This window comes from Dermacentor andersoni, chromosome 1 (genome assembly GCF_023375885.2).
Source record: "Dermacentor andersoni chromosome 1, qqDerAnde1_hic_scaffold, whole genome shotgun sequence".
Classification (NCBI taxonomy): Eukaryota; Metazoa; Arthropoda; class Arachnida; order Ixodida; family Ixodidae; genus Dermacentor; species Dermacentor andersoni.
This window is the reverse complement of record NC_092814.1, coordinates 323,057,798-323,082,274: the sequence shown is the minus strand read 5'-3', so window position 1 is coordinate 323,082,274 and position 24,477 is coordinate 323,057,798. Positions and strand designations below refer to the sequence as shown.

Here is a 24,477-nt window from a genome sequence, read left to right as displayed (position 1 = left end):
CAGCTGCCATAGCAAGTGTAACCTTCCAAGCAGGTAAACAGTACTGAGTTGACAAGTAGTAACTCAAGGTTACAGAGGCAGCTATGTTATTTTTCTGCAAAAGAATTGTTTTCTGATCCAATCCCACTCCAATTCAGTTTTTGTCACAATTGCATGTCTGCAATTCAAACGCCTCGTGTGCCAGCAAGTCACAAAAGCTCACCTTGGCCTTCCCTTTGCGTGCAAGTCTGCACTGCGACTCCGGAAGATCTGCAAACAAAGTACAGTCACAAATAACTAGGGGTGTGCGAGCATTCAAAACTTTCGAATAACGAATTGAATAGTGTGCTATTCTATTCAGTCTTCGAATTGAATAGTCACTATTCGTAAATGTGATTACTTTCTTGATACTGTTTGAATTGTCAAAATTTCAACTGTGCCCTATTAGGATAGAATTGGAGTAAAAGTATGTTAAGTTCTAAACCCCTCGGGCAAAGTATAGACATAAAAAATGAGAACTTTCACAGTTGAGCAGGTTACGTCAATTAGGAAATCATACTTTACAGGCTATACAGTGATCATTCACACTTTCTGAAGAGTCCTGTGCATGCAAAGAAACTACTTGTTAGCTAATAATGCTCCATTTGTGCTTTTAATAAAGAATGCTTCATATCGTACTCATCATCATCAGCCTATTTTATGTCCACTGCAGGAAGAAGGCCTCTCCCTGCAATCTCCAATTCGCTCTATCCTGTGCCAACCGATTCCAGCTTGCGCCTGCGAATTTCCTAATTTCATCACCCCACCTAGTGATGAAATTAGTCGTCCTCAACTGCGCTTCCCTTCTCTTGGCACCCATTCTGTAACTCTAAAACGGTTCACCGGTTATGTAATTTACGCATGACATGGCCTGCCCAGCGCCATTTTTTTTTTTTTACTATGTAATAATAAACTTGCTAACTCAAGGAATACAATGATGTGGACACTGTTTTATATTGACTGCGGTAACGGCTGTTCATTACTCAAAAAACACCTTGAGCACTATTCAATACTCGATTCGGTCCCAAAAATCACTATTCACACAGCCCTACAAATAACCAATTCCTATGTTAAACATTTTTGTAATGTGGTTACAGACCTCAAGAGCCTTTAGAGCAGTTAGTTGTTGAAAGCTAGACTACCCCACTCATACCCATAGATATGTATGCACAAATAATTAACTAGAGTAAACACCAGAACCCTACTACGTTTCTCTTCTCAGCTTACATACATGCTAAAAGGCTACAAGTGATCAGTAATCACAAACACTTAGGAGTTACTTCGACAAAGAGCCCATCCCGCAGCATGCGTAAACATACAAACAACATTCGCTTTTCTGCCTTTTGTAAAATCTGTTTACCAAGACAAAACTTAAAATTATTTAAAATTAAATTCCAGGGAATCATGTGACAAAACCACGATCTGATTATGAGGCACGCCCTAGTGAACTAGATAAATGCTTATCATCCTTTTTTTTTTTCCGCTCCAACATGCACCTACTTAAGTGAATTAGCGTTTATGCATTTTGCCCCCATCACCATACAGTTGCTACGGTGGGGTTTGAATCCCCAAACTCAAGCTCACCAGTGCAATGTCGTAACCACTAAGCTACCACAGCAGGTACCCAGACAAAACTATGAAATGTCCCGTCTGGTACCAAACTTCCCAACTGCACCAATTTATTACGTTTAAAATATTATACGCAAGTACTCTTGGAACATTTAAAATCTCGAAGGAGTACAGAGCAAAGCCTTAAATTTATATGCTATGATTTTTCGCCATCTGATTCACTAAACCAACTTAAAAGAGCACAAAAATTTTTGATTTATACAGAAAAACATTTTACTTCAGCTCTTTTAACTCACTGGCAATAAATTCATTGCAAAACATTCATTACATGTGATGCTCTAAAGGGGCACATTCTGAGGAGATACTCACACTCATTCTTTTTTACAGGGACATCAAAAAGAAAACTTATTTGAGCTGTATTAGTAAATTACCCTTCTATATTGACAAATAAGACTCTCATTCAAGTTGGAAGAGGTTCGGCAAGACTTTTTTTCTTTAAAAAAGGCACAAAAACAAATGACTGGTGGTGATGCCACCTTGAAGTTCTTGCACCAGCTTGCCATGAGGTCACAGATTTTGACAACGTATGCTCGGGCTTAGTTATATTATTATCTTTAAAGATGTACTACTTTGTGTTCTTAAAAGGTCAAAAACTTGGGATGTTCTGAGCAGTAAGTTTAGGAATTTTCGAAAAAAGAAAATTTGCATTACAAAAAGTTACTTTGAAATTCATGACATCACAATGACACCGACTCTGGGGTATCAGCGCAAAATTCAAAACATGGAAGTTTGACCTTCATTTTCATAAATGTCATGGTAATGGGTTCATTATTACGAGAAAATTAATTAATGAAATAATATCTTATGAGGCTAAGCTGACTTAGTGTTTCTCTTTGGTGTCCCTTTAAATTAAATACTATATATGCACAAAAAATAAAGCGACCACGAATCTAATGTGAGGAGGGATTCTGCAAAGAAACAGAAAATGATGCAGAAAAGCGGATGCGCACAGGCCTTTACTCATTGTTACTACGAAGTGCTGTTGCAAAAAAAAAAAAAAAAGTGAAAGGATGAGTACTTTGTCCCTGTTGGCCAGATCGGCACTGTCCTCTCACCAAGGTTATTGGACCCACCAAGGTTATTGAACAAACAGCACTTTAAAGATGCCCGTGACACAATCGAACATGACAAAGCCTTTCACGGATTGTGCAGTGATACGCCGCACAACTTCGGACCGCTTGCTTCACGCACCTTCACAACAGCTCCCTATCATCCTGCTTAAGGTGCATAATCATGTATTGATGCAGCACTAGCAGTGTTTGAAATTGGGAGAAGACGGCGCAAAATGCACAGTGGCAAGTTTGAGCTCACAGCTCTTGCACGATGCAAAGTGACAACGGGCATGGAGAGCAGGTAAAGCAGGCATAATTAAAAAGGTATCATACAGGGTGTTTCATGTAACGAAAAGTGGTTAGCCGCAGCTGTATGAAACTAATGGCATATGGTTTGCCGTCATGTGGTGCTCCTTAGAGTATCTTTTACATCATGCTTAATTAGTTAACTAAGATGAATTACGCAAAATATGTAATATACACTTTACGGCCAAGCGCGTTTGATTGAGTTTTAGAGTGTTCAGAAACGACCGATCCAATTTCTTGTGGCAACGTGCATGTTGCATGGCGATTTTTTTCGGCCTTTAAAGAAAGCCTGCGAAATATGAAATAAAACCATGTGACTGGCACAAATCTTTGGCGCAAGTTACGTAAACACCCTGTATATTCATGTCATGAACATGAATATACCACAAGGCACATTCTGAGGCCAGAAATTTAAAAAGATCTGCAAAAAAAAAAAATGTGCGTTGTATTAATGCAAATACGGTACTACACCTATATAGGGTGGTTCCAAGAGATATCAAGCATGCATGTCCACCTGCTATTTTTGTTTTGTCTGTTTTTTTCATGACATGTAGGAATATTCAAACTGCACGGAACCAAAAATTTTGTTGCCGAAAAGCATTCCCAGCAAGTGACAAAAAATATATATTTGAAGGCGGCGGCGCAAGAGTCCTCCCTATTGCTAACACAACATTTTCCAATTTCACAGCCGAATTAAGTCCAAACTAAAGATGTGTCGCAAACTTTTCCTGCTCGTTTTATTATGCTTCAGAGTAAGTTAGTTCTGTTTTTTTTTATGCTGTCCAAAAACGAAGAAAAAATGTTAAAACTCTCCAAACATGACCCAAATCAGAAAAAAATTTATAACTTCGATGCATCTTGGTGCGTTTTCTATTTCACACAGAAACTTGAAGTGTCAAATATAGAACATTCTCTTTGCAACATTTATCCAAGATATTACCTTCCTACATGAAACACGAGAAAAAAAAAATAGTTATATGAATAATATATATATATTATAGTTATATATGAATAAAAAAACTCATTCAAAAATTTTTTTAAAGAACTACGATTCCAATTTTTGAAAAAACTTTGTATGGATGTTCGCTTATGTTGGCCAAAACATGGGTATGATAACATGTTTTCTCATTTGATTTATTCACAAAATATAAGGTGCCAAAGTGGCCCATGTTGAGCGTGCTGGCTTTAGTGCCGCGATGACTCGTTCCAGTTTGTTGACATTTACTGTCTGTTAAAAAAAGAAAACAGTTGCCACAAATGAAGGAAGGTTTACCTGGGTTTTTTATTGTGGCAAGGACAGAGAATGTGTTTTCTGCTTTGTTTTCTGACTCGACACTACCTGTGGTGCTCGAACAAATTTATTGCATGTCCTTTGCAGTTAGTATTTAAAAGGGTCTGATCACCGTCAGCTGGCTAGCGGCAGCTCTGGCAACGGACACCGCATGTCCACTTGACTGGTTGCGCACACACATCCACACATGCCATGACTGAATTCCCAGCACTTGCGGCACTGACTTCCACTCCACCGACTTCTGCTGACAATGCTTGTCGATGGCTGCAGCAGGCGCATGAAGCAGAGCCACATTCTTGATGCTGCCGTTAAGTTTGGAAACCACCTCATGTGCCGACTGAATGAAGGCAGCACTTCCAGACATCAGGTTCTGCACGGAAGCTTGGTCACAGGTATCCTTCCCATGCCCGGTAGTGGAAAATATTCACCTCATGGACATGCACAGTGAAACCTCGATACTATGAACACCACATTAACAAACTTTTTCAGATTAATGAACTTTTCACAAATCCCCTGCTGACTTATGACTTTAATGATACAGTATTTCAATACTACAAACTTCAAAATGCCAAACTTTTCAGAATAACAATCATTATTAAGTTTCCATGTCATGTTAACGTCTCAGTACTACGAATATTCCAAAATCTGGGGATTCCTCAAGATCCGTGTATCCTTCACAGCAGCCAAAACAGTAGGCTAGCAGACGACAAGGTGTAGAAAGTGAACACCACAGAGCATCGATTCGGAAAACCCGAGACGGCGCTCAACAACAAAAAAAAAATCAGAGAGAATTTTTTTAATCTATTGTGGAGGTGACGGCGCATCGGGTTTAGTGAGTGCATGCTCCGCCCAGGTAAGTGTCGCCTTTAGCAATGGATGCGTGTCTCTTCCTTCTTTCTGCGCACGCCTCTTCCTTTTACACTTCTTTCTGCAGCTGTACTAGCTATGCACGTAGAGAAATGTAACCTTCGTACTCGCGGGGATGCCACACGATCACACTTTGCACTTTCCAGATGGTGTCATTTACACGCGCTTGCGTGCACTTTCGAATAGTTCAGGCGTCCACCTCGAGTGAGACAGTTGCAGCGTTCATGGCAAGGAATGTGAAAAACAAACAAACTGCAAGAAACATTGCCCTTTGGAGGCGACATGGAGCCTCCTTTTTGTCCGTAGTTTTTTCAGCATTTGCTTTGTGCACATTTACTCTTATCATACGGTGCTTCGGTGGTGTGTGGCAATGGAATCTATGGAAAATAGCAACGGTACGGACCGAGAGCCAACAGTGACATTCTCATGGATAGCTCAAACGGTGACAACTTATGAACTGATGGGTTGATGGGCGGAATGGTTGATTTTGAGAGTTTTCACTATACCGACCTTTTAGAATAACAAACGATTTTCGGCAGTTCTGCATGATTCGTTATATCGAGATTTGACTGTACTTGGATTGGCACAACTCATACAGTTGGCACCTATATTTAATATGGCGTATGTCACATGGCAGTAGATGGGTGCTTTTTCATCTAACACTTTGTGCACTCTACCTAGGGAGTAGCAGGTGCACGCTGCACCGTGATGCATGTTGACGCTTATGACAATAAAGCTGTGTGTTGCTTTCCTTGACGTGGCGACACAGGTGAAAATGGAGATTTGCTTCTTGTGCCAATGGTACAATTGTACTTCATTTGAGAAGGACAGTCGACTTTTCTGCAAAATCAAAATGTAGAACAATGCTTCCATGCTGCTTGCACTTCTTTACCTGATGAACAGCTGCGGCTTGTGTGCGGCATAAGTATTCGCGAGAAATTCATTTGGTCACCTGTTTGCCAAGCTCTTTAACAAAAACGGTTGGAAACAATGTCTTCTTGATCAAGTCATCGCTTTCCCAAACAGACAGTGTGACCTCATCCTCGTCAACCATTCCCAGACTGGCGAAAGTGACACTTTCACTCTATGGGCAGCGCTCGCATCCACCTAACATACAATCTATGGTTGGGGAGCCGCAAAGGCACAATGCTTTCATGCCTTCCAATGAGATTTCCATGCCAGTTATGTTCTCAAGCGTGGAGACAAAGGCTAGCATTGGCGCAATAAACGCAAACGCAAACCTCTTGTTGCAGTGTGAGCAGTGCCCATTTTGGACGCAAGCTGTAAGACTTTCACAGGGTGATGACACTTTTGGGGTAAGCTGCCTTGAACGACTGGAACTTCTCATGGATAGAATGTGTCATAAATCGCTTTGAGACGTACTCTCTCTGGCCTTTCGTGATGACTGACACAACATCCTTGTTCGGGCTCTGCCAAGAGCACCCAAGTTCCTCCTTGGTGAAATAGTCGAACGCAGCTTGTACATCCGATGGGCTTAATCTTGACCTCATGTACAGATCAAAATCTGACCACATTCTATGCTTCTCGCGCCAATTTCTGGTCTTTCTGAGCATGTATGTTGTGACAGCTGGGACTGCCTTTTGAATGCGTCTTTTTTCAACTTCTGGAGGCATGATGGTTAAGAGACTGAGGTACTTTCGATAGAACTTTGAAGGCTTGTACGCTTGCTTCAAGCTATCCTAACCAGCCAGCACATGCAAAACATTGTGTCTCAGACGGTTTAGGCATACTCACGCCTCCATATGCAGTGCTTAAGGTTTAACGTATCTTTGTCGCCACAACGCTTTCAATCTCGGCCTGTTTTCTCCTTCTGTAAGATCATATGCTGCGTTCGTGAATGGAAGATGGTGGCTTCAATGGTGAAACATCAGAAGAAAGGTGGACATACCTGTTGAAGTTGTCAATTGCTTCTGCTTGCTGAAGGAGTGCCTTGTATACTTCATCGTGGGTGCCACTAGATGACAGGATTTCCTTGAGGCACGTAAACCAATGCTGGCAGACCTCGTCAGAGCCACGAATATCTTCAGCCTCTGGCAGTAGCTTCCGCAAGGAGGCAACATCCAAAACTTTTACGTAACGAGAATCTTCTTTTTTTTCTTAGCAATCTTCTTGTGAACACGTAAATAATCAGCACAGAATACTCAGACCGAGCTATAAGCCGCATGCATCGCGTGCAGTGAACAGCTAGATCAAGTCAAAATGTTTATACTGAACAGCATCGCACTCTTTAGCGCTTTTTCTGCGCCAATGTCGTGAATGAGCCTCTAGAATGCCTCACGGTTTCATGTTTTATGAACAAGGCCGTCTAAAGCTTTTCACTGTGAAAACGCATGGGCCACACTCGTTATCGAAGGACAACGTCCGTCTAACGCCACCCGTGACCTCTGCTGTTCTTGGCATGGGAAGGCACGTTATCAAGGTGCTAACAAAATATCATAAAAATTAGGCAACTTCAACAGCTTTTGGCTCAGTCATGCTGCACTGCACTTTTTCAGAGTTGAAAGACAGAGGTGAAGGTCGAGGTAATACAAGGAGACATTATCTGCGAGTGATGGAGAAAACGTGTGATAACGGGAAACGAAATAAATGACTCGGCAAATGCGTCGGATAAGGTTTTAGAAAGTCGCAGTATGAATCGCACGTGCTGGTGCCGAAGAAGGTTCCAGTATCCATTGCACAAGGGGGATGGGGAGCAAGCAGTGAAGTAGCACCTCCATAATGGTGCACCTGCAGATTATGGGAGCGTTCCATTGCTTACGGACTGGCTGCCTTGGCGCTGCTCACAGGTGATATACTGTGTGCACCAGATGGGTTTTGGCAAAGTCAGCCACAACATGCACTCGTAGTGTCTCGCATGCTGTTGCAAAGCGAATAATGTAGGCGTAAATGTGATGTCCACACAAGTTGTAGGCTGAAAACTCAGTATGCGTTAGCACTTTAGAGGGCAGCAACCCCCCACCCCCACACAACTGCATACAAATAAAAGCTGACAATACATTTTTGTTGAAAACAAGCTGCCAGAGCGAAGTTCTGAAGCATCAAAGAAATTAGAACTAGATTTGTGTACCATGCAAACTGACAGACAACCAGCAAACATACTGAAGCCAGCACTTTCAACATGGGCCACTTTGGCCAGTTAAATTTTGTGAATAAAGCAAATGAGGAAACATTATCACACCCACGTTTTGCCCAACATAAGTGGACTTCAACCAAACATTTTTTTCAAAAATTGGAACTGGAGGTTATCTTATTTTTTGAAAATGAGTTTTTTTGAAAAACTTATTGACCTATTTTTTTTTCTTGTGTTTTATGTTGGAAGATAATATTATGGATAAATGTTGCAAAGAGAATGTTCTTTGTTTGACACTTTCTTGAAGTGTCTGTGAAATAGAAAATGCACCAAGACGCATCAAAGTTACAAAATTTTTCTTTGGTTCATGTTTAGAAATTTTCAACATTTTTTTCATCTGTAGACAGCATAAAAAATGTATGGAATTAATTTACTGTGAAGCATATTAAAATGAGCAGAAAAGGTTTGCAACACATCTTTAGTCTGCATTCAATTCGGCTGTGAAATTGGAAAATATTGTGGTAAGCAATAGGAGGACGCTCCCGCCGCCACTTTCAAATATTTTTTTAGCTGGCTTGGAACGCTTTACGGGAATAAAATTTGTGGTTTCGTGCAGTTTGAATATTCCTGCATGACATAAAAAAAAATTTTCAACCGGACATGCATGTTTGATCTCATGTGGAATCACCTGTAGTACTAACATCCGTGTTTTGCAAAATTCAGAATTAAGTTGCCTCATAAGCGCAAGTAACACTGTTTGGAACAAATTCCTTTCACAACAAACCACTATGAATGCGCCTCTCTTCGCAAAAGCTGTCGAGCTGTGTACATCACAATTCAGCTGCTGCCACAGGAGAGAACTCATGACATCATGCTTGATGGCACAATATTGAGACACTCAGCTACTGCAACAGGCTGGACAATTGAAAAGTGGCACAATAGCCAATGAGAAAAGAGCAGTGAAGAAATCCACATTACCTTGAACGCTTGGCAGCAACGTCTGCTGGTAGAGGCAACCCTGCAGCTGGTGTGGAACAGGCCCTTCGCACGAAGTCAATACTGTAGGTGGAAATCAAATGCAGTAACCTTTCTCTGTTATAGCAGAGATTGCACAGCAAGCCAAAATCAGTGACAGAACTCGCGAGTACAAGTGGGGCACTCACCATGAGCTCAGTGAAAAAGTTTGGCCAAAAATTTCACTTTCACTAGATGTAACATACAGTGTTATCCCAGAGCACAGCAATGCACATTACACCATGTCATGCCAAGTGAAAGTGTACTAAATCAAAGCGCTTACTCAGAGGTCTCTTTCATATGACAGGGCAAGCAATGTTTCAGGTTTCACCACTATCTTTACAGATCCTTACAGGTTTGAAATTCTTTCCTACCCAAGACCAGAGTTGCAGAGTGCAGCCCTCCATTCCAGCGAGTGGAGATGCCCACAATTCTTCAACTCATAGAAATGGTGGGAGTTCGACCATTCCCCACAGCAGGAGTGGCTGAGTTGGTCCATTCCATTCCTTAGATTCCAGTAAAGGAAGCACTTGCTCTATAATTGTTTGCTACATGCACGCATACCCGGAGGTGCTCTCCAGATCTGCGGTATTGCAAGCGACCAGCCGGGACCCAGTCCTGTCTCAGGTGGTCAAGGCGGTGTCCCATGGGGAGGAATTGGTTGAGCAGGCCTATAGCGACAAGGCCACTGAGCTGAGCTTGCAGCAGGGCTGCCTACTGTGGGGTTCCAGGGTGGTGATACCACAAAGTCTCCGGTCCAGTGTCCTGCAGTGCTCCAAGCGGGTCATCCTGGCGTCGAAATGACCAAGATGGTGGCCCGGTCCCATGTTTGGTGGCCTGGCCTGGACTAGGACATTGCTCATATGGTGCAGAGCTGCCAAATCTGCCAGGAGCATCAGCGGGCCTCACGTCATGTGGAAATCACCTCCTGGTCGTTCCCACAGAGACCCTGATCCCGCCTACATGTAGATTTTGGAGGGCCCTTCAAGGGCCATTACTTCCTGGTGATGGTGGACGCCTTTTCGAAGTGGGTGGAGGTTCTACCTGTCACCACTCCATCAGCAGGCGTGACCATTGCAGCGCTACGACAGGTCTTCGCCGCCCAGGGGTTGCCGGATGTCGTGTCTGACAATGGTCCTGCTTTCGCCAGCACAGAGTACCTGGCCTGGCTGACGAAGAACGGAATCCGCCGGATGATGGTTCCACCGTACCACCCTGCTTCAAACGGTGAAGCAGAGCGGGTGGTGCAAATGATCAAGGAAAAGCTCAAGAAGAGCCAGACTGGGGATTTCCAGACGCAGATTGCCCGGATACTGTTCCACTACCGGACCACGCCCCACAATGTCACTGGCCGTGCCCCTGTGAGCTACTGCTGGGTCGGATGGTCAAGACACCCTTGGATGTCTTGCATCTGGACCTCCAATCCACAGTGCTCCTAAAGCAACTGAAGCAGAAGTTGACTGCTGACCGATGGTGCCGTCCCGGGCCTTTGCCAGAGTTGGGAGCTCCAGTTTTCGCCAGGAACTTCCATCCTGGCCCACCCTGGTCCACCGGACAGGTGGTGTCTCCTGCCAACGCCTCATCGCTGCTCATCCGCATGCCAGATGGGGCCATGTGGCACAGACACACCAACCATGTTAGGCCTCGCCTCGGGACCTGGCCAGCACCCTCGACTGTTACTTCAGAGTTCCAGCCCACAGGAGGACTAGTGGTAACACCAGTCGCTTCCAGTGGAGCACCGCCCACCTCAGAGGTGGCAAGCGTTGCCAGTGGTGCTGCGCCCGTTGGGCCGGTGTCAAGTCCGGCACTACTCACAAGGCCGACCACTGCGGACCATCCCGACGGAGCGAGGCTGGCTCAGGCAGCACCCGGCATTGCCACACCCGGCCCGTCAACACCGGTGCCCAGGCGGAGTACTCGACAGCAGAGGCCACCGGACCGTTACTCGCCTGGGTAGCAGGCACTGGCGACCCGGCTAGGACGGAGGAAGAGCCTTGTGCTAGCCTTGGACGTTTTTTTTGTTGTCGACAAACAAACTGGGGGTAAGGTGGTGTAACAAGCATGTCACGCCCCCTCTGGCATAATCTTCATTGGCCTGCCAGGCTCGGTAGGCAACGTTGGTCATCGCACCCAATAAACACTGACGAGCACAGCTGCTCGGTGGTCAGTCATCGCGTCACCACCACACTGCAGAGCGTCTGTCTAACGGAGCGTGCCTCGAGCCCTCCCTCGTTCACAAACCCGGGCAGATCGTGACACAGAACACTGCATAATATTAAATGAGCAGCAACAACAACAACAAAAAAACTCAGTCGAAGAAGTTAGGAAACAGACAGTTCTAATAAACCATCAATATTTTCAACAAACGAAGATATCCTCTTGAAACCTTCAGATCATACATATTTACTTCTGTATGCTTCCTGTAGAGAGCTAGCTTTACCAATTTCACTGTTTATTCACTAACTACTGAAAAGTCACAATATTTCACAAGACATATTAAACATAAGAGTAACACGCAAATTAGCCAGCGACATAAAATAGATAATTCCTGTTATGTGGAGTTTTTATTTTTGGAGCTTGCGCCACGTATCATATTGGATACAAAGAATAGATGGTTTTGAATTAAATGCCAAATTTCCACACATCTTACTAAAGATCAATTCAGACAACACTGTAATGTAAAAATGTGCTACGAAACATTACCAAAGGTTGTTTATTTTACCTTATACACTGGAAGGTCATATCTCATGGATCCTTACCTTTGTGCGCTGGCAGGGGCAGTGCCTGAACTTTGTCATATGGGACTGTGCACCTTTAAAGATAATGAAATTTGACTGTCTTAAGTTCTGATTTTGACGTTGAGAACCTACACAAACTAAGTTAACAATTTTGTTTATCACTCTCAAGCTCACTTGCAAATCAACACACCAGCAACACGCACAAAAAATATAGAGCAATACATTTTACAACTGTAGGCAAAAATACAAAGCTAAATACAAGTAGTAAAATGACTGCGAGTTGGTCTTCCAAATAGGATGCTATCACAAACAGGTTAACTATGTGCCACTAATGCATGTTTGGAAGGGAACATGCACCATACCAGTTCCCGAGGTCACATCATGGTGTGACAATCTTAGTGCTCATACAGATGTGCAGAGAGCCAGCAGCTTGCTTGTCTAATCAATATTTGGGGCGATCATTTTTAAGTTTTACAGAATTTTTCAAAGTCGCCTGTGGCAGGAGCCGCGCGGAGATGGCTGGAAAATGAGCGCGCAGCGGCTGTTGGAGCAGCGGCCAATCGTGCAGCGGCTCAAATTTCTCATTTTCTTTTCAAGGATTTCACATTTCACTACCTTTCGGCTCGGACACCCAGCAGCCAGACTTCATCATTATAGCCGATAATACGGTGTCGGAGCATTGTAGTAAGCGGGTTATCTCACCATGGAGAACATACAAAAAGTCGACGGTGCAGCAGCTTCTCATTGTTATAACCGATATATTGTTCAAACCGGTATTGTTATAAGTGGGTTCGACTGTATGACAAATGATATTGTGTGTATGAAACAGCTGTAAGGACCCCTTGAAAATCCCATACAAATGTACAGGGCTAGTGCACACATATATAGAATGCCCATTCACCAGCGCATTCGTTATACTGAATGAGGCGGACGCCGATGGCCTCAAAGTGCACTGCTTAGTGCACCTTGAGGTGTTCTGCCGCCTGGAGGTGGAGATGAGAATCACACACCGGGAGAAGTATGATGGAGCGTGCTGAGCGCACGGCAAAGCAACGCCACCTAAAGGAAAGTCTAGGTGGCTGCGAAGGGGGGGGGGGGGGGGGGGGGGAATAAGAAACAAGGTGAAGCGTCGCAGCGACCTATATGCTTGCGCGTCAATCACGTTCACGAATAGAACCACGACTGTAACCCTTTTTTCTGCACTTCTTGCTTCTTGCGGGCCTCGTGTGTGCAGTCAGTTAACGCCCATCAAGCTGTTTGGCTAGCCCACGTGCTACCTCGAACATCAACATTCCTTCTTTCCGATTTTTGTGGCATCGTTGTCGTGTGGGTTGAGTGCCTACTGTAAAAAGCTGCGTATAATACGAGGTTTTTTTCTTATTATTAGCGTCCCAAATTTTCGCCTCATACTATATGCGAATCCAAATGAAAACTTCAGTCAGAAATTTGGGCTAGAAGTTTTGGTTTCGTTATTGCTGCGTGGCTATGGCTTGACTTCGTTATTGCTGCATGGCTACGGCTTGGCTTCCTTATTGCTGTGTGGCTGCGGCTTGGTTTCGTTAGTGCTGCGTGACTACAGCATCGTTTCTTTATTGTTGAGTGCACACCTTGGCAGCAAACATGCAAACCACGCTTCGCGTCTTTTTTATTCCGCATTGAAGGACCAAGACGTCCGGACCACGAAAACAGTACTCGGCTGCTTTCAAAAGAAAGGATATTTTAGCGGCACAGGACATCGGCAACAGTGCAGCCGGGAGGCAGTTTGGCGTCAACTAGGGAAGCATTCGCGGATGGCGCCAACAGAAGGAAGCCCTTTTCGCGTGCAGCAGAACGCGAAGAAGCTTTCGCGGCCCGAAGAGTGGCACATTCTTGGAAATCGAACTCGCCCTGACGGAGTTCATACACCAACAGCGAGCCGCACATCTAGCTGTGAGTGTGGAGCTTATGCAGGAAAAAGCAAAGAAGCTTGCAAGAGAAAAAGGGCTACCGAGCTCCGCCTTCAAAGCGAGCAAGCACTGGATATGTTGCTACATGTACCGTGCTGGTTTTTCCTTATGCCGCTGAACTTCGATTTCGCAAAAGCTGCCCGAATCATTCTAGTGCCACGTTATTTCGCTGCGCAAGTCCAAGAACTTCCAGCTAGGGCAAATCGGCATTGCTGACCAAACGCCGGTTTATCTGGACATGCCATTGCCCCTCACAGTGCATGAAAAGGGCTCTAAATAAGTTTATGTCCGGTCCACTGGCAACGAGAAAACGGGAGTTACCGTCATGTTGTCGTGCACAGCAGATGGACGCAAACTTCCACCCCATGTTGTCTTCAAGTGCAAGACAGTGCCTAAAGGCGAGTAGCTGCCAAAAAATGTGGTCGTGAGATGTCATGAGAAAGGCTGGATGAACGAGAATCTTGTGCTCGACTGGATAAAGTCCGTCTGGCGTAGGCAGCTCGGCGCACTGTTGTCGTTCTCGTCCATCCTCGTGCTGGACGCATTTCGTTGCCATTTGGCCGACTCAGTGAAGAGACTGTTGCGTGAATCCGGCACTGAACTCGTCGTTATCCCGAGTGGGATGACGCCTCAGCTGCAGCCTTTAGATTTTTGCGTGAACAAGTTGTTCAAGGACGCGGTCAAGTGGTGTTACGCAGATTCGATGCGCTCAAGTGAGCCTGCAGTGACGCCGACCGGGCGGCTGAAGCAGGCTTCACCAGCCGCGCTATGCAAGTGGATTGTGGTCGCATGGGCCAGCACACCAGAGGACCTTGTGCGTCGCACATTCAAGAAGTGCGGCATCTCGAAAGCGCTCGATGGCACAGAGGATGAGTACCTCGGGGTAGATATGTCCGACAAAGAACTATCCGAAGAGAGCGCAGCTGTGGAAGACAGTGATTGAAGTGCGGAGTGCAATTTAAATAAATGTTTTCCTAGAGTTTTCCCAACTCATATTATACGCGGATAAAACTTTCTTTTCCATTTCGTGTCCCAAAAATTTCACCTCATACTATATGCGGGTTCGTATTATACATGGGTTTTTAAGGTATTTGTTGTGCAATCTTGCAGAAGCGATGGCCACTGGAAGAGTAAAGAAAAGAATCAACTTGGACTTTGCAATGAAGCTGAAAGTGATCAAGTGTGTTGAGGCAGGCAAGAAGTCCACGGTAGCAGATGACTTCGGCATCCTGCGCAGCACATTGAGTATGCTTCTGAAGAACAAGAAGATACAGTAAACCCTCGTTAACTCGAACTCGCATATCTCGAAATATCAGTTAAGTCGAAAGTTTTCCACACCGCGCCTTCCCATCCATAGGTGTTATGCATTTGCTCCCGTTTATCTCGAAGCATTTTTCAGGCGTAATACGGATATCTCGAAATTTTGACCAGGACGGCTGAAGGCAAAGGCCATTACCGAAAGGTGAGACAGGCTCCGAGCGAGCGCTTGGTTCCTACTAAGTGCCGAACGCGGTCACGATCTAAGGGCGAATACAAAATTCCCGCAGACGCAGCCGTTTTCCGTTAACCGAGTCAAGTAACCGTGGGAGCAGTCCCGTGGTGTGCGCCGCTTGCGCACGGGGGCTCATGGGTTTTATCGGGTAGTCGCTCCAGCGGGCTACAGTCCACCCCATTTCGCACGTGCGAGCGCTCTTAGGTGATTGTGCATGTGCTGTTCTGTTAGTTCTCTGTTTTGTCGCGCTATGCGCCCGACGTGTTGACTGCCATTTTTTTGTTGTGTGTGTGTGTGTGTGTGGTGTGGTCAACGGACGACGACGATGTCCCGCCCCAAGCAGTGTAAATCTCTGACGCTGGAGAAAAAAAGTTGCGTTAATCAAGGAAGTGGAGAAAGCAAGAAGGTCCAAAACAAGCATCGCCAAAGAATTCGGCATCCCCTTGTTGACGCTTTCGACAGTTCTAAAAAATCGGCAGAAGGTCTTGGATGGGTTCGAGCAAAGCTTTTCCAGCAAGCGAAAGTGGATTCGGGCCTCCAAATTCCCGGACGTCGAAGCAGCACTCATGTTGTGGCTTCAGGATGTCAGGGCAGCCAACCCTCCCGTGAGAACTCAAATGATGATGGAGAAGGCAGACGCTCTGGCATTGCAGATGGGCCACACAGACTTCAATTGCAGCAATGGCTGGTTTGAACGATTTAAAAAGAGAAATAACGTGGCCTCGAAACCTATCCACGGCGAAAGCGGCACCGTTGATGAAGGGGCTGCAGACACCTGGCGCAACCACCGCATCGCTGAGCTGCGAAAGGCTTACACGGGCAAGGACAGTGCTGGTTGTTACTGGCTCTTTCAGTGACCCGGTCACTAAAATTTTCAGCATTTTGCTTATCTCGAAACTCCGCTTATTTTGAAATTTTTCAACTTCGAGTTAACGAGGGTTTACTGTAAAGCCACAAGCCGCTGACCAAACAATATTAAGAGCCTGTTGTGTGTGCGCTCCTGCCGATCAGAAAATCAAGGAATGTCTTTATGCATAATTCTTGGCATCGGCATTTGACATGATTCATCGTGTCTGCAGTGATATGGAAAGCATGGGGCTTTCGCACCTTGACAGTCCTGACAAAACAGAGATGAGCATCTTGAACTTCATTTCGCAGAAGAAGTAAACCAGAATCAGCAATTTTTTCATCTTTCTTCCTTTTTTTTTTTTTTGGCATGGAACCGGCGAGATGGCGGTGACCCTTACAAGTTTTCTACTGCTCACGCAGGTGTTTCCGGCGAACTTTTCCACGGCGGTCCTTTCTTACGGATTACCGTTCGACGACGTATTCTTGGAATTGGTCAACAGCGGTTCTTCGTCTTCAACAGATTTGTTCGAGGCCTTCGAGCTACAACAGTGTCCAGCCGGTGACGAATTTGAACATTTTCCGATTCCAAGCTGGCAACATTGCCAAGTGCGCGTTGACGCTGTCAAGTGTCAGCTACAAACCCACCGGAGCAGCACTGTGACGATGGGGCGTGGAACCGGCGAGATGGCGGTGACCCTTACAAGTTTTCTACTGCTCACGCAGGTTGGCTCTTTTTACACTTTGAAAGCGTCGCACTACATTTTGCCGGTTCCACCCCAAACGCTTTATCTTACTTTTTCCTGTCGGCGACGCGGTTCTGTGTTGTTGAATCGTGTGCATGTCAAGCGGCATTTTTCACTTTTTCGTAGCCGGGCATTTTATCTACTTATTTTGCTGCTTTGTGGCGGAGATATTGAGTGTAACCCAGGTCCACCAACTGCTGAACAAATCCAAGAACTGTTAAATGGTCAAAATGCAATACTTTCCAAGTTATCGCAGCTCACCGCAGACGTTACTGACGTTAAAGCTAGGCTTCTTTCGTTGGAAACTAAGCTAGCAAAGATCGACACAATTGACAAAATCTTGGCCAACGTTGAAGATCAGCAGCGACAAGATCATGATGCTTTGGCAGGCACGATTAAAAAATTGGACGACTTGGAAAATCCTGGGAGGCGCAATAATTTGCTTTTTTATGGCTTGGCGGATTCTAATGCCAATGAGATGGCAGCCCAGTCTGAGGAACTCCTCATAAGTGCACTGCGAAGCTTGAATTGCCTTCGTTAGCTACTGAACGTGCACACAGGCTGGGTAAATTCTGCGAAGGAAAAAATCGGCCCATCATTGTTCGTTTCAATTCTTTTAAAGACCGCAAAGCCATGCTTGCAAAAGCATTCAAGCTCAAGGGATCGAATGTTGCTATATCTGAAGACTTTTCCCGTACTGTCCGTGATAAGCGAAAGAAGTTATGGGAGTATGCCAAACAAAATAGCGAAGACGGCTTGAAACCAGTTCTGAAGTTTGATACGCTTCACTTGGGGAGCAGGCGCTTTCAATGGGACAGTAAAGCCGGCATTGCACGGGAGCAATGACAAAGTACTGTTAATGCTGCGATGTGCCCCATCAGCGTTCTGTTAGTCAACTGCCGCAGTGTAAAAAATAAAGTTGATGATTTTCACATTTTTCTTCGTACCATCCAACCGACCATTGTTTTGGGAACAGAATCTTGCCTTGACCCGACTATCGCAAGCACAGAAGTATTTCCGGACACGTTTTCGTCGAGACCGCTATGCACGTGGCAGAGGGGTGTTTATTCTTGTCCATAATAGTATCCCAAGCGTGCAAATGGAATTTCCGGATAATGAAACTGAATCGATTTTTTTGTAAAGTAAGGCTACCGAATGGGAAAGCAATTGTTCTTGGGTCATTTTATAGGCCTCCTGGTCCTTCTGCAGAACCATAGCCAATTTTCTTGAAACTATTAACAATGAATGCCTTGTTCTAGGGGGGGGACTTTAACCTTCCGGATAGGGAGCCTATACTCAACTTTCTTTGATATTTTAGATCAGAACACTTTCTATCAGTATCTGCATGAGCCGTCGCGCACTGACGGAACAGGTCACGTACTCGACCTTTTGCTCTGTAACGTACCTGATGTTGTATACAATGTATGGGTGTTGCCAGGTTTGAGCGATCACAACGTTGTTCGAGCAGATTTATCAGTTCTGCATGTGAAGGCTGCAAAAACACCTAGTCGAAAGATTTATGCCTACAGCAGGGCCAACTACGAGGCGATTAGCGCTGCTTTCGGGTTGTTCTTTTCAACTTTTGATGCACTAGCAGATAATCTAGATATCGAACAACTGTGGAATACTTTCAAATTGAAGTTGTTTGAACTACGTGACACTTTTGTCCCATCACGAGTTATATCAAGTAGGCGAGCTCGAGACAAACCCTGGTTTAACACAGAGTTACGTGCCCTTGTTCGACGACAGCGACGAAATTATCAAAGATACAAGGCGTCTAATTTGCCAGGGCATTTGGCCTTGCTGAAAGCAACAAAAACTGAATTTAGCCAAAGTCCGACATTGCTAAGGACTTGTATTTCTTTAATCTAGGAGAAAGACTTGTCAAGGATACCAAAGAATTTTGGAGGTATGTGAAGCGTAATGGCAAAGACAACAGATCAATACCTGCTTTGAAAAATGAGGAAACAATTATCATGATAATGAGTCTAAAGTTGAAATTTTTAGCCGTTATTTTTCATCTGTGTTTTTGCCGTCTAGCTCACGTACTGTCTGTTTTGAATTACCTGCTGAAATAGACCGCATACCAGAAGTCACCGTTTGTGTCGATGGTATTACTAAAAGATGTGAACCAGGCTAAGGCATGCGGCCCTGATGACATTCCTGCCGCTATCATACGGAATTGTGCTGACTCGTTATGCTTTTATTTCGCCCGGATGTTTCAGAAGTCCCTCAATAAAATTGACATGCCTGATGATTGGAAATTAGCGCGAGTCGTGCCCATACATAAGAGTGGGGTACGTAACTCCGTTCAGAACTACAGGCCCGTTTCCTTAACTAGTATAACCTGAAAATTTATGGAGCATGTAATATACAGTTGTGTCATGGCCCATTTAACTAAACATAATCTCCTAAGCCCCAGCCAACATGGTTTCAGGCGTGGTTTATCTTGCGATACACAATTGGTAGAGTTTATTCATGATTTAGCCTCGGCAGTTGATAAGCAACAAGTTGTGGACTGCGTCTTCTTAGATATCAGTAAAGCGTTTGATGTAGTCGCACACAGTCTCCTACTCTCCAAATTAAAAGCTTATAACTTGGATGGTAAAATAATAGCGTGGATTGCCAAATATTTGTCATTGCAGAAACAGGCTGTGGTTCTGAACGGTATATCTTCGCAATATGCATCAGTTACGTAAGGAGTTTCCCAAGGCTCAGTGTTGGGGCCATTATTGTTTTTGTTGTATATTAATGATATTTCAGCTGGTATACGGTCTTCATTCAGGATGTTTGCCGATGATTGTGTTGTTTATAGAGTCGTAGATGCCATTTCCGATTCACAAATCCTGCAAGTTGACCTAAGCACTATAGCAGACTGGTGTGTGCGTTGGGATCTGTCATTAAATATAAATAAGACTGTTCCCGTCACCTTCACAAGAAAACGAGCTAATCATCCGTATAGGTACAGAATTCATGATTCAACTCTAAACATAAGCAAGGAACTTAAATATCTAGGTGTGTTTTTTACTTCTGATTTGCGATGGAACAAGCATGTTAAACATATTGGAAATAAGGCAGCATTAGTTTTGGGATTCTTGCGGCGCAATTTTAGTTCTTTACCGAGTAACTTAAAGACGCAGTTGTATTTCAGTCATGTACGTTCAATACTTGAATATGGATGTGTTTGTTGGGACCCACACACATCTGAGCTTATAAATAAATTAGAAAAAATCCAGAACAGGGCAGTTAGATTTGTTCTTGGTAACTATAGCCCGCAGCTTATCATGACAGAAAGCAAAGTTAAACTTAAATGGCAAGAGCTGAAGAATCGTAGAAGGCATATCAGATTAAAATTTTTCCACAATATTTATTATTCTAAAACAGGTATAAACCGCGATCAATATCCAGGCACTATATATTTAAGCAACTTGACCACTGTTTGAAGGTGAGGGAATTTTCTTGTAAGGGTGACGTCTTCCATTATTCCTTCTTTGTTAGAACTGTTCGAGATTGGAACAGTTTGCCATCGAGCATTGTATACATCACAGAAAATGATGCTTTTTTCCACGCGTTGAAATAATTTGTTGATGTATTCATTCAAGTTTGTAACCTCCCTGCTGTAATGCCCTACGAGGCGATGCAGGCAACTAATAAATAAATAAATAAAATAAGTAAAGCGTGCCTGTTTTTTTTTGTGTTTTTTTCCACAATTGTGTGCAGTAACTTAGCGGCCCTCGGACACACCAATCAGTAAGCCGCTGTTGGCCCCAGGGCGTATTATTTTATTTATTGAATCACCTATATATCTAACTTTTTTGTGATCCCATTCAGATTCGATATATCCGGACTCAACTGTACATGGTGTTCTATGGACAAGAATTTATGAAAGGTTAAATACTTCATTATATCAAGAATTTCAATATATTGAAGTTCATTATATCGAGGTATAAATTTTGCTGCTTCGAAACAAAACTATGGCAGCACCCTGTTTTCACCCTACTTTTGTTTATGCTTTCTGTATGCACCTCTACACAAGCTAGCCCAGTTAGATCCCTTACGTAACACAAAATGACCACCGATGAGTGCATTCAAAAAAAAAAAAAACAGAAGCAGTGCATTCAGACTGTGGCAAAGTACCGCATTTATTTGAACCTACGCCGATACTTTTTTTTTTCAAACAATCATATACTTAACTCTAGGGTCGGCTTAGATCCAAGGATTTCCAAAAATGCGCCAGTTTTAAATTGAAATTGATAAATATGGTGCATAGCTAGCGCCATCCAGAAAAGTCAGTATCCCAAATGAAGTACACAAGCAGCATTGCTATTTTGACCTGTGTCGTATCGGCATGTGGTATGGGATTATCGTAATGGCACTAAACAGGCAATGCCACTTTGCTGCCGCTTTCAAACGAAAAGCTGTACTAACCACAGATGCATCGTCAAACATTCAAGCCAGAGGAGACTTCGGCATCGACAAGAAAAATGTCTGTCTTTGAAGGGGGCAATGGGACACTCTTTTTGTGTGCATCGGCCGCAATAAGGAGGTAACAACGATAACGAAGATAGAGACATAGAATGAGCTGGGCATGTTAATATGCAATAAATTCTGTTTTCATTTTGTGAACGCTGTCGTCACTTTTCGTTTGGCCTACATTCAAGGTGTAAGCTTTCTTTCTTTTTTTCTAGATTCAGACTTTCTGGGGACACTTAGGATCGAGGCCGGCCTAGATTCGAGTAAATGTGGTATGTAAAATACCTGGTAATAGTTCTCCCCATTTAAAGGCTGCACAGTAGGCTACATGCACACCTTCAGAGTAGCCTGCCATGAGATGAAAGGGGAGGGGTGAGGTGCAAGGTGTGCTCAGCTGCAACTTGTTACAATTACTTCTGTCAATGTAAAGCTTGACAGTTTTGTTCCAGAGCATCAAAGGCAAACTCCTCAGCATATGTCACCCATTCCACCAAAGACAGCAGTCTTGTTTCTACACAACCAGAGCACACCAACTTCAGAATGCATGTCTCAAGGAGCAGGGTTCCATTGTCAGAGATTGTCAGTGAAGTGTCACATTCCAATATATAAAGCACTAAACAAGCATTGCACATATATTTTGTAACTGTATCTTTCCTGTTAGGGAAAAAAAAAAACAGACCCAAATGTTTCAGCTTCTCCAAAAACTGAACTAGTGCATTTCTTTCAAAAAATGTGAGCAATGTCATTCTGGCGTAGAGTTTCAGGTTAAATGTAAGTGACAAAGGCATGGCTAGGAGCCCAAAGCTATGCTTATTGCTTGAAACACTAGCAGTTCAGCTGTTAAACTTGTGAAAGACTGTTCTGTGAATTGAATTCTGGGGTTTTACGTGCCACAACATCAATTTGGTTATGAGGCACGGTGTGGTGGGAAACTCTGGATTAATTTTGACCACCAGGGCATCTTTAACGTGCCCCCAATGCACAGGACACGGGCATTTCTCTGCATTTCGCCCCCATCGAAATGTGGCCACCACGGCTGAAATTTGATCTGTCGACCTTGTGCTCAGCAGTGCAACACCATGCCCACTAAGCCACTGCAGCAGGTAAATGTTTGTTCTGTGGACACTGTGCCATGACTGTAAATAGAGAGCGGAACTTCAAGTATTCTTGAAAGTATTTGTGCTTCCACTCACTTCATGAGGCACAGAAACTAGAAGATTAGCTGCACACTCACATTTTCCCCAGCCTTTCAACGAAAACTGTGGCAAGTCCTTCATCCGGTTCCACATGTTGAATGTGAGCTTGGAATGAAGTGCTGTGGCCTTCCAAGTCGTTAGACATCTGCACCTATAAGAAAAAAAAAACAAGAACAATAGATTACAACTATAATTTATTTACTGGCTACCATAGCACAGTCAACTTGCATTAATTCAACGCTGACGGAACTAATGAAATTGGTCAAATCAAGCAAGAGGCAGAAAAACACCAACACATACTGCCAATTCACTTGGCAGTATTTGGCCCAAATCGAACGTGCATCCACTTGGTATGGGTTAAAAGTAGAAAACTAATGTAAAAATGTCAGAAGAGCTCCTAGACAATGTAGTAACTGAATGTACACCTAATTTTCTAGCAAAAAAAGTAGCATGCCTCCAATTCAGCAATAAGAGAAAGGCAAAACCCACAGACTTTACCTTCAAAAAATGGGAATTTATTTACTTAATGTCTATGATCATCATACTCGGACACTTCATTGCTGTTTATGCTTTTACTTGTAGTCCTCCGTACGGTCCATAGTGCATTTGATACTCTGCGTTTATCAAACGACTCCGCAACAATGGCAAGCGGGATGGTGGCCCACACTTAAACTAACCACTTCGCTAGTTCATCCTGCAACGCAAGCAATTCTCCAGATCAGCAAGAACATGAGACACAACTTGTTGCCGCTACCTTAGTGTGTAAAATACAGTACCACACAGATATATTTAGCATTTGGATCCTGTGAGCTAAACTGCTTAGAATGTTGGTGCTGTGCTATGAGAGACCACTAGCCAAGTGCACTAGTCTCTTGAAACAAACTGCCATCTTACTTTATTTGCGCTGCATAGACCACCCACTGTACATGTAACTTGTGTGTTCGAAGAATGTATCACAAGGAAACCGCATACTATATCAACCAGTATGTCAAAATATGAGCGAGAATATGGTGAGAGAAATTTTAAAGGGACCTGAAATGCTTTCTGAACTTAAGAAGAAAACTTTGCTGACCTGCTAACGAAGCTCTCGTGAACATGGGGGCCAAATATTATCACACTGCATGCAGCAGGGAATTTACAATCTTAAGTCAAATGCATTCACTTGCGGCCGAACCCTCGTCAGGCAGGAGCGTTGGGAGAAGCACGAGTTACACTGAAAGCCTGCTGATGTCAAAATCAGTATGTGCTCCTAAGAGCTCATTTAAGTTATTTGCTGCAAAGTTTCGACCTTCAGCAGCTTCAGTCAAAATGTGCTTGAGGCTAATCAGCTGTTCCATGCCAGGCTGTACCTCGCTGGTAATACAATTGATAGCAGCAAAAAACTATTTCCTCTGCGACGACTTGTCGTCAAGCGCTGCAGGCTCCTCAGGCTTGTATGTGAATTGAAGCCTTCTGGGCGGCTGCGAAACTCTGGGCACACGAGGTTCCTTTAACCTAACTCTGTTGCTCTTGTGTTCGTCCGCTGCCATAGGACATCAAATGAGGCATCAGACCGTAGCCTTGACAAGCAGTCACAAAGAGAGACTGCTGCTTCTTTTGCTCCTGCAGCATGGTAAACTGGGCGTTGAAGCATCCTCACTAATTCCTAGCATGGGCCAAACAGGGGTATAGAAAGGTTGATACCCAATAAAGTTTCGAACTTCTTCAATACTTTCTCATACCCTTTTATGGCTGTCTTGCTGGTGCCACTGAGAGAGCTTTCAACTTGTACC

At 44.1% G+C, this 24,477-nt stretch overlaps 1 protein-coding gene across 2 annotated transcripts in view; it reads right to left on the bottom strand.

Annotated features, from left to right (window-relative positions):
• LOC126516903 (UDP-N-acetylglucosamine transferase subunit ALG13-like) overlaps positions 1–24,477 on the bottom strand; it is a 120,283-nt gene that overhangs the window by 75,013 nt on the left and 20,793 nt on the right. For both annotated transcript variants that reach the window (XM_050166989.3, XM_055063979.2), the window contains exons 11-14: positions 22,744–22,856; positions 12,028–12,080; positions 9,233–9,313; positions 203–249 (exon numbers count right to left, since the gene is read on the bottom strand). In XM_050166989.3, the coding sequence (XP_050022946.2) occupies positions 203–249; positions 9,233–9,313; positions 12,028–12,080; positions 22,744–22,856 (294 nt within the window). The remainder of the gene's footprint in view (positions 1–202; positions 250–9,232; positions 9,314–12,027; positions 12,081–22,743; positions 22,857–24,477) is intronic.